This window comes from Rattus rattus, chromosome 2 (assembly GCF_011064425.1).
Source record: "Rattus rattus isolate New Zealand chromosome 2, Rrattus_CSIRO_v1, whole genome shotgun sequence".
NCBI classification, from domain to species: domain Eukaryota; kingdom Metazoa; phylum Chordata; class Mammalia; order Rodentia; family Muridae; genus Rattus; species Rattus rattus.
The window spans coordinates 13,078,873-13,090,309 of NC_046155.1; the positions used below are offsets into that span (position 1 = coordinate 13,078,873).

The following is an 11,437-nucleotide window of genomic DNA, read 5'->3' on the forward strand; positions in this document are numbered from 1 at the left end:
ATTTGTAATTTTTGTGCAGGACAATTTACTTGGATGTAATAATAATTTATCAAAGTCATTATGCTATTGATAGAGCACAGACTGTTTCTATACTATGTTTTGTCAGTTATATACAGTAGTGTTAGTTTTCACAGTCCAGGAAAAGGTCATAGATACATAGCACATTAAGAAAAACAATTTTCACAGTTACTAAACTCTCTATGTTGGGTATACATATATATAATTTTGGCTTTTGATAGAATATCAATTAAATTTTTACAGATTCTAATTATTTTATTACTCTATTCTTAAATATTAAAAAATTCTATGTGTATAGGCACCATGTAGAAAACTATCTTTTAGTCTTGTATGTTTATACAAAATGTGTGTCTCCTGCCTAAGCAGGCCAGAAGGTGTCAGACAGATCCCCTTCTATTGGATTACAGACAGTTGTGAGCTGTTCTGTAGATGCTGGGATTTTGGACTACAATCCAGGGCTGTAACCAATGAACTATCTTTTCAAACCATTATTCTACTATATTTCTGTTAAAAATTTTAAGGCCTTCTGTTGATTAACTGATATCACTGATGGAAAACAGGACAGAAGTGAGATACTTCGTCCTGGTGGGACTCACCAATGACCCAGGCCTGCAGCTTCCCCTCTTCATCACCTTCTTCCTGATCTACACCATCACCATTATTGGAAATATGGGACTGATCCTTTTGATTCTTTCAGACTCTCGGCTTCACACCCCCATGTACATTTTCCTAGGTAATCTGTCTTTAGTGGACTTCTGTTACTCTTCAACAGTAACTCCAAATGTCATAGCTGGATTCCTTACAGGAGACAAGATTATGTCTTACAATGCTTGTGCCTCTCAGATGTTCTTTTTTGCAAACTTTGCTGATGTGGAAAACTACCTTTTAGTCTCAATGGCCTATGATCGTTATGTAGCGGTATGTAAGCCCCTACACTATGCCACCACCATGACAACACGTGTATGTGTATGTATAGTCATTGGCTGTTATGTCTGTGGTTTCCTGAATGCTTCCATCTATACTATGAATGCATTCAGTCTCTCCTTCTGTGAATCCAATGTGGTCCACCATTTTTTCTGTGATGTTTTAGCAGTCATGATTGTATCTTGCTCTGATAGACACGTTAACGAACTTACTTTTGTTTATGTAGCCAGCTTCAATATATTTTTTGCCCTTATACTCATCTTAATATCCTACATGTACATTTTTACCAGCATACTAAAGATGCATTCAGCTGCAGGATATCACAAAGCTCTCTCCACATTTGCTTCACACTTCACAGCTGTCTCCATTTTCTATGGGACAATCATATTCATGTACCTGCAGCCCAGCTCGAGTCATTCTATGGACACTGACAAAATTGCATCTGTGTTCTATGTTATGATTATCCCCATGTTGAATCCTCTGGTTTACAGCCTGAGGAACAGGGATGTGAAAAGTGCTTTCACAAAGATTGTATTGAGGTCAAGATGATGTTTATACCTCTGATTTCAGGTTTTTAGAATACAAAACACTTGGATACATTCATCTTATTATTATGAATCACGTTTTCTAACCCTGTACCAAATTCAAGAACTTGAAGTGACGACTTCACCTCTGCAAAACTGTGCTGCCTTTCAGAGCAATCACCTTATTCAGAAGAGTAACAAATAAATAACATGACTATGATAACTTTAGGTCAGACTGTGAAAAACTTAATTTATTACATTATGATATTCAGTCCTTTTTCATACAATATTTCTTCTGTCCTATCAATATATGTAAGCAAGTGCATATAAAGTCTTTTTCCCATCTTAATTAAATTGGGTATTTCTTATTTACATTTCAAAGGTTACTTCCTTCTCCAGTTTCCATGCCAACATCCCCTAACCCCTCCCCCTCCCATTCTATATGGGTACTCCTCCCAATCCTCCCCCATTACCGCCTCCCACAACAATCACGTTCACTGGGGGTCCAGCCTTAGCAGGACTAAGGAGTTCCCTTTCCACTGGTGCCATTACTAGGCTATTTATTGCTACCTATGCAGTTAGAGCTCAGGGTAAGTCCACATATAGTCTCTGGGTAGTGACTTAGTCCCTGGAAGCTCTGGTTGGTTGGCATTGTTGTTCATATGGGGTCTCAAGCCCCTTCAGTAATTTCATTTTTTTCTGTGATTCCTTCAATGGAGGTCCCGTTCTCAGTTCAGGGATTTGCTGCTGGAATTTGCATATGTATTTGCCATATTCTGGCTGTGTCTCTCAGGAGAGATCTACATCTGGTTCATGTCAGTCTGCATTTCTTTGCTTCATGCACCTTACCTAGTTTGGTGGCTGTATATGTATGGGCCACATGTGGGACAGACCCTGAATGGGCATTCCTTCAACCTCTGTTCTAACCTTTGCCTCCCTATCACCTCCAAAGGGTATTTTTGTTCTCCTTTTAAAGAAAGACTGAAGCATCTGCATTTTTGGTCATCCTTCTTGAGTTTCATGTGTTCTGTGCATCTAGGGTAATTTGAGCATTTGGCCTAATATCCACTTATCAATGACTGCATACCATGTGTCTTTTTCTGTGATTGAGTTACCTCAATCAGGATGATATTTTCAAGTTCCATCCATTTGCCTATGAATTTCATAAAGGCATTGTTTTTGATAGTTGAGTAGTATTCCATTGTGTAGATGTATCACACTTTCTGTATCCATTCCTCTGTTGAAGAGCATCTGTGTTCTTTCCAGCTTCTGGCTATTACAAATAAGGCTGCTATGAAATAGTGAAGCAAGGGTTTGTTACATATTGGGGCATCTTTTGGGTATATGCTCAAGAGAGGTATAGCTGGGTACTTAGGTAGTTCAATGTCCAATTTTCTGAGGAACCTCCAGACTGATTTCCAGAATGGTTGTACCAGTCTGCAATCCCACCAACAATGGAGGAGTGTGCCTCTTTCTCCACATCCTCACCAGCATCTGCAGTTGCTGGAGTTTTTGATCTTAGCCATTCTGACTGGTGTGAGGTAGAATCTCAGGGTTGTTTTGATTTGCATTTTCCTTATGACTACAGATGTTGAACATTTCTTTAGGTACTTCTCAGCATTTTAGCATCCCGCAGCTGTGAATTCTTTGTTTAGCTCTGAACCCCATTTTTTAATAAGGTTATTTGTCTCCCTGCAGTCTAACTTCATGAGTTCTTTGTATATTTTGTATATAAGCCCTCTATCAGTTGTAGGATTGATAAAGATCATTTTCCAATCTGTTGGTTGCCATTTTGTCCTAACAACAGTGTCCTCTGCCTTACAGAAGCTTTGTAGTTTTATGAGATCCCATTTGTCGTTTCTTGATATTAGAGCATAAGCCATTGTTGTTTTGTTTTGGAAATTTTCTCCAGTGTCTACGTTTTCAAGATTCTTCCCCATTTTTCCTTCTGTTAGTTTGAGTGTATCTGGTTTGATGTGGATGTCCTAGATCCACTTGGACTTAAGCTTTATACAGGGTGATAAGAATGGGTCAATTTGCATTCTTCTACGTGTTGACCTCCAGTTGAACCAACACCATTTTCTGAAAATGCTATCTTTTTTTCCATTGGATGATTTTGGCTCGTTTGTCAAAAAGCAAGTGACCATAGTGAGTTCATTTCTGGCTCTTAAATTCTATTCCACTGGTCTATCTGCCTGTCTCTGTACTAATATCATACAGTTTTTATCACTATTCCTCTGTAATACTGCTTGAGTTCAGGGATAGTGATTCCCCCGAAGTCCTTTTATTGTTGAGGATAATTTTAGCTATCCTGGGTTTTTTGTTATTGCAGATGAATTTGCAAATTATTTTGTCTAACTCTATGAAGAATTGGATTGGAATTTTGATGGAGATTGCATTGAATCTATAGATCACTTTTGGTAAAAGGGCCATTTTTACTGTATTAATCCTGCCAATCCATGAGCATGGGAGATTTTCCATCTTCTGAGGTCTTCTTCAATTTCTTTCTTCAGAGGCTTGAAGTTCTTCTAATATATATCTTTCACTTGATTGGTTAAAGTCACACCAAGCTATTTTATATTATTTGGGACTATTATGAAGGGTGTCGTTTCCCTAATTTCTTCCTCAGCTTGTTTCTCTTTTGTGTAGAGGAAGGTTACTGATTTATTTGAGTTAATTTTATACCCAGCCACTTTGCTGAAGATGTTTATCAGGTTTTGTAGTTCTCTGGTGGAACTTTTGGGAGCACTTAAGTATACTATCCTATCATCTGCAAATAGTGATATTTTGACTTCTTCCTTTCAAATCTGCATCCTTTTGATCTCCTTTTGTTGTCTGATTGCTCTGGCTAGGACTTTGAGAAATATGTTGAATAAGTAGGGAGAGAGTGGGCAGCCTTGTCTAGTCCCTGATTTTAGTGGGATTGCTTCAAGTTTCTCTCCATTTAGTTAATGTTAGCTATTGGTTTGCTGTATATGGCCTTTAGTATGTTGAGGATATGGACCTTGAATTCCTGTTCTTTCTAGGACTATTGCTATGAAGGGGTGTTGAATATTATCAAATGCTTTCTCAGCATCTAAGGAAATGATCATGTGGTTTTTATTTTTCAATTTATTTATATAGTATATTATGCTGATGATTTTCCATATATTAAACCATCCCTGCATCCCTGGGATGATGCCTACTTGATCATGATGGATGATTGTTTTGATGTGTTCTTGGATTTGGTTTGCAAGAATTCTATTGAGTATTTTTGCGTTGATATTTGGAAGGGAATTGGTCTGAGGTTCTCTTTCTTTGTTGGGTCTTTGTATGGTATATGTATAAGGGTAATTGTGGCTTCATAGAAAGAATTCGGTAGCGTTCTGTCTGTTTCAATTTTGTGGAATAGTTTGGATAGTATTGGTATGGGGTCTTCTATGAAGGTATGATAGAATTGTGCTCTGAACCCATCTGGACCTGCGCTTTTTTTGGTTGAGAGACTTTTAAATACTGCTTCTATTTCTTTAAGAGTTATGAGGTTGTTTACATGTTTTATCTGTTCCTGGTTTAACTTTGAGACCTGGGATCTGTGTAGGAAATTGTCCATTTCCTCCAGATTTTCAAGTTTTGTTGAATATAGGCTTTTGTAGTAGGATCTGATGTTTTTTTGAATTTCCTCTGATTCTGTTGTTATGTTCCCTTTTCATTTCTGATTTTCTTAATTTGGACACATTCTCTGTGTCCTCTTGTTAGTCTGGCTAAGGGTTTATTATCTTGTTGATTTTCTCAGAGAACCAGCTTTTGGTTCTGTTGATTCTTGGTATAGTCCTTTTTGTTTCTATGTGGTTGATTTCAGCTCTGAGTTTGATTATTTCCTGCCTTCTACTCCTCCTGCGTGTATTTGCTGCTTTTTGTTCTAGAGCTTTTAGGTATGCTGTCAAGCTGCTGATATATGCTCTCTCCTGTTTCTTTCTGCGGGCACTCAGAGCTATGAGTTTTCCTCTTAGCACAGCTTTCATTGTGTCCCATAAGTTTGGGTATTTGTACCTTCATTTTCATTAAGTTCTAAGAAGTCTTTAATTTCTTTCTTTATTTCTTCTTTGACCATTGAGTAGAGCATTGTTCAACTTCCATGTATATGTGGGTATTCTTTCCTTACAGTTATTGAACACTAGTTTTAGCATATCGTGGTCTGATAGGATGCATGGGATTATTTCTATCTTTCTGTATCTGTTGAGGCCTGTTTTGTGACCTATTTTATGGTCAATTTTGGAGAAAGTACCATGAAGTGGTGAGAAGAAGGTATATCCTTTTGTTTTAGGATAGAATGTTCTATAAATATCTGTTAAGTCCATTTGGTTCATGACTCCTCTTAGTCTGTGTATGTCTCTGTTTAATTTCTGTTTCCATGATCTGTCCATTGAATAGAATGGGGTGTTGAAATCCCCTACTATTATCATGTGAGGTGCAATGTGTGCTTTGAGGTTTAGTAAGGTTTCTTTATGTATGTAGGTGCACTTGTATTTGGTGCATAGATATTTAGAATTGAGAGTTCACTTTGATGGATTTTTCCTTTGATGAATATGAAGTATCCTTCTTGATCTTTTTTGATGGCTTTTGGTTGAAAATCAAAAAGCTACTTTAGCTTGCTTCTTCAGACTATTTTATTGGAAAGTTGGTTTCCAACCTTTTACTCTGAGGTACTGTGTATTGTAGGCTTCTTGTATGCTTATGTGCAACTCTTTCTTTAGTTTTGGGAAGTTTTCTTCTATGATTTTGTTGAAGATATTTACTGGTCCTTTGAGCTGGGAGTCTTCACTCTCTTCTATACCTATTATCCTTAGGTTTGATCTTCTCTGAGTCCTGGATTTCCTGTATGTTTTGGACCAGTAGCTTTCTCTGCTTTGCATTATATTTGACAGTTATTTCAATGATTTCTATGGAATCTTCTGCTCCTGAGATTCTGTCTTCTATCTCTTGTATCCTGTTAGTGATGCCTGCATCTACGACTCCTTGTCTCTTCCTTTGGTTTTCTATATCCAGGGTTGTCTCCATTTGTGCTTTCTTTATTGTTTCTATTTCCATTTTCAATTCCTTCACCTATTTGTGTTTTCTTGTAATTCTTTCAGGGATTTTTGTGTTTCCTCTCTGAGGGCTTCTACTTTTTGTGTTTTCCTGCATTTCTCTACGGGAGTTCTTTATGTCTTTCTTAAAGTCCCCCATCATTATGATCAAATGTGAATTTAAACGTAGATCTTCAAAAACTCAGGTAACAGCAAATGCTGTCGAGGATGTTGAGAAAGAGGAACGCTCCTCCATTGTTGGTGGAAATGCAGACTGGTACAACTATTCTGGAAATCAGTCTGGGGGTTCCTCAGAAAATTGGACATTGAACTACCTGAGGACCCAGCTATACCCCTCTTGGGCATATACCCAAAAGATGCCCCAACATATATCAAAGACACATGCTCCACTATGTTCATAGCAGCCTTATTTATAATAGACAGAAGCTGGAAAGAACCCAGATGCCCTTCAACAGAGGAATGGATACAGAAAATGTGGTACATCTACACAATGGAATATTACTCAGCTATCAAAAACAATGCCTTTATGAAATTCATAGGCAAATGGATGGAACTGGAAAATATCATCCTGAGTGAGCTAACCCAATCACAGAAAAACACACATGGTATGCACTCATTGATAAGTGGCTATTAGCCCAAATGCTTGAATTACTCTAGATGCATAGAACACATGAAACTCAAGAGGGCTGACCAAAATGCGAATGCTTCACTCCTTCTTTAAAAGGGAACAAGAATACCCTTGGCAGGGAATATGGAGGCAAATTTAAAACAGAGGCAGAAGGCACAGCCATTCAAAGCCTGCCCCATATGTGGCCCATTCTTATACCACCACCCAATTAGATAAGATGGATGAAGCAAAGAAGTGCAGGCTGACAGGAACCGGATGTAGATCTCTCCTGAAGGACACAGCCAGAATACAGCAAATACATAGGCGAATTCCAGCAGCAAACCATTGAACTGAGAATGTGACCTCTGTTGAAGGAATCTTAGAAAGGACTGGAAGAGCTTGAAGGGGCTTGAGAACCCATATGAACAACAATGCCAAGCAACCAGAGCTTCCAGGGACTAAGCCACTACCCAAAGACTATACATGGACTGACCCTTGGCTCCAACCTCATAGGTAGCAATGAATAGCCTAGTAAGAGCACCAGTGGAAGGGGAAGCCCTTGGTCCTGCCAAGACTGAACACCTAGTGAACGCGATTGTTGCAGGGAGGGTGGTAATGGGGGGAACACCAATATAGAAGGGGAGGGGAAGAGGTTAGCGGGATGTTGGCCCAGAAACCGGGAAGTGGAATAGCAATCGAAATGTAAATAAAAAATACTCAAGTTAAAGAAGATAAAAAAAAAATTAAAAAAAAATTAAATGTAGATCTTGCTTTTCTGGTGTGTTTGGCTAGTGAGTGTTTGCTTTCTTGGGAGAATTGTGCTATGATGATGCCATGTAGTCTTGGTTTCTGTTGCTTGGGCTTGCTCTTATCTCTCACCATCAGATTGTCTCTGGTGTTACCTTGTTCTGCTATTTCTGGCAGTCGCTTGACCGTCCTTTAGGCCTGTGTTTCAGGAGTGCTGTCATCCTGTTTTCCTGTTTTCTTTCAGCCAGTTATGGGGACAGAGTGTTCTGCTTTCAGATGTGTAGTCATTCTTGTTTGCTGACTTTCAGCTGTTGCTCTGGGCATGTGTCCTGAGTCCACCAGGCAGGTCACTTGAAGCAGAAAAGTTGGCCTTACCTCTTTTCTCCGGTCTGGAGTCAATCCTTTAGGCTGGATTTCAGCTCTCTGTGAGGGCAGCAACCAGAAGGGCCTGCTCCTCCCTCTCCAAGGTCACAGTGCACAGGGGGCCCAGATGGTGCTAGGCTTTTTCCTCTAGAGTAAAAAATGTGGGCAAAGTAGTCTCCTCTGGTTTCCTAGGCATGTCTGCCTCTCTGAAGGTCTAGCTCTTCCTCCCTTGGGATTTGGGTGCAGGGATCTATTTGACCAGGTCCCTTCAGATCCGGGCACAGGCTTGACTACAGGGCTCCTGCAGCTTGAGTGCCCCTATGTTCTTGTTCCCAGAGGCCCTATACAGTTTCCTCTTGGGCCAGGGATTTGGGCAAAGTTGGGCAGAAGTGGCGGTCTCTCCTGCCCTGCTGTCTCAGGATTACCCACTTGTCTGGGCTAGGAGTTCTCTCTCCCACGATGTTTGGCAGCAGGGAGCTGTGGATATAAAGTCTTTTAAAGTGAAGACACCCTCAGGTTTTGTGAGAAAACTAATACATGTGGATGTCAGAAATTTCCAGCAATATGACATGGATTTGTTATGTGTTTATACTTTTGTGTTCAGTTAATTGTGCTCTTTTTATAGGGACATGGAGATGAACATAACAAAAATTTTATTTTTTAATAAATAAAATAAGACATTTTATTTAAGAGTAATTCTTGAAACAGGAAGACCTAGTTAAAAATGTCAATCCTTATAATCTTCCAACCCACTAAACACTCAGTTGAATAGAGTCAAAAGTCATGGGAACTTTTAGATGCTACTTTATTCTTTATTTTTTTATATATTATTTTTCACTTTACATTCTGATCACAACCCCATCCTATCTCTCTTCCAAGTCCTAACCTTACTCATCTCTCCTATGTTGTCCCTCCACTTATCCTAGTAGAAGGGGAGGCCCCCTGTGTACCACTTCACCCTGGGGCATCTATTCCCAGCAGGACGAGGCACAGCCTCTCCCACTGAGGCCAAACCAGGCAGTCTACATAGTACAGAAGGGATTCCAATGGCAGGGAACAGAGATTGAGACAGCCCCCTCTCTAGTTGTCAGGTGATCCACATGAAGACAAAGCTGCATATTTGCTACATATTTGTAGGAGGTCTAGGTCCAGCTCCTGCATGCTCCCTGTGTGTTGGTTCTGTCTCTGTGAGTCTTCATGGTCCCAGGTTAATTGACTCTATGTCTTCTTGTGGTGTGTTTGACTTCTCTGACTTGCACTTCTATCCTTGACTCTTACACAAGATTCCCTGGGCTCTGCTTGGTGTTTGGTTGTGGTTCTATTCATATGCCTCTATCTGCTACTGTGTAAACTAGGTTCCTATCTACAAGTATAGTAGAGCATCACTAATATATTTTGGAGTTTGATCATTCACATGGGATAGATCTGAAATTGGGGCAGTCACTGGATGTCTATTCCCTTGGTCTCTGCTCCATCCCTGCACATCTTGTAGAGAAGACAAATTTTCAGTTGAATATTTTGTGACTGGATTTCTCCTGTGGAAGTCCTGCCTAGCTACAAAAGGTGGTCACTTCAGGTAAGAATCTCAGCTGGAGACATCCCCACAGGTATGTTCTCCCATCCCAGGCTCCCAGCTAATAATCATAGATTCCTACTCCAGTCAATTTGCATTCTGTCCCCCAGTCTTTTCTTGCCCCTGTTTCCTCACACCTATTTGGGCTATATGAATGAATTTTATACACCCCCCACTTCCTTACACTCTTATTTCTTCATCCTCCAAGACATACAATAATTACACGTTCCTTTCCTCATTATCATGTATTTGAGCTCAAGTTGAATCATTCAGCTACTTTTTATGGCTCTTCATCTTATAAATGACTCAGTACATGATTTACTAGCTTCCTTAATCTCATGAATGTGTAGAAAAGAATAAATTTTGAACCTAGGGAGATAAGTCAGTGGGTAAAGTGCTTGCTGTACAAACTTAAGATCATGAGTTAGATCCCCAGTATTTATGTTAAATCTGGGCATGATATCATACATCTTTTTTTAAAATTTTTTTATTAACTTGAGTATTTCTTATATACATTTCGAGTGTTGTTCCCCTTCCCGGTTTCCGGGCAAACATCCCCCTAATCCCTCCCCCTCCCCTTCTTTTATGGGTGTTCCCTCCCCATCCTCCCCCCATTGCCGCCCCCTCCCCCCAACAATCACGTTCACTGGGGGTTCAGTCCAGCAGGACCTAGGGCTTCCCTTCCACTGGTGCTCTTACTAGATATTCATATTGCTTCCTATGAGGTCAGAGTCCAGGGTCAGTCCATGATACCATATATCTTTAAGCTTTGCATTATACCACAAGTAGTTGTCACCTTAACAGAAACCACTATATCAAAAAGACATGGAGAAAGGTAATCGCTGTATACTTGCAAGAACATAGATTAATATAACCATTATATATAATTATAGGGCGCATCCCATATTTTGCTACTGAGTAAAACATGAGAAAGCAATGAATATTGTAAGAAAATTTGCTGATAAAGAAATGAAAAAAAAAAAAATAAACAAAAACCTAATGTAATGCTTAATTTTGAATTCAACCCACTGGGAAAAATCTTAAAGTAAACTAGATTAATTCCCCAATTGCAGAGTATATCCCCACATAAAATATGGCAGAAAATTTGGGATAACAGAAACATGAAAGGATATCAGTGCAAATCTTTTATTTCTTTATTTGCAATAAATCTGTGAAAATATAATCACTCTGGACACTAACCAACATCTAAATAGTGGCTGTTTAGCAGTATGAATTACAGAGTAATTTGTAGACATGTGGTAAAAGTTTTGAAGAGGCAAGCTTAAATCCATTATTGGAAAGAATCAGCTCATTATTTAAAGTTTTCAAACATGGCATTGGTTGTTGTATGAGGTAATGGGGTGAATGTAGGCAAGGAAAAGTTGTTAAGGATATTATACGGGTGGGGCCTCTTTTTAGTAGAAGTTTGGGTTAAGTGACATACAGTTATCTTTCAAATTAGTTCATCTTTTCTCTTAAGCCTCTTTCAACTTTAGCATAAGTTTTTAAAATAAAAAGTTCTCCTGAATATTTCATTTGTTTTCTTCCTTAACTTTATAAATACATCCACTTATGAGACAGGTAAATTCACTTACTTTTTAAATTATATTTATTA

At 39.0% G+C, this 11,437-nt stretch overlaps 1 protein-coding gene across 1 annotated transcript; it reads left to right on the top strand.

The window, feature by feature from the left end:
• Positions 1 to 564: 564 nt before the first annotated feature.
• On the top strand, positions 565 to 1,491 carry LOC116893698 (olfactory receptor 5B3-like). The gene has a single exon (XM_032895415.1). The coding sequence runs from the start codon at positions 568 to 570 to the stop codon at positions 1,489 to 1,491; it is 924 nt and encodes a 307-aa protein (XP_032751306.1). The 5' UTR covers positions 565 to 567.
• Positions 1,492 to 11,437: the final 9,946 nt, after the last annotated feature.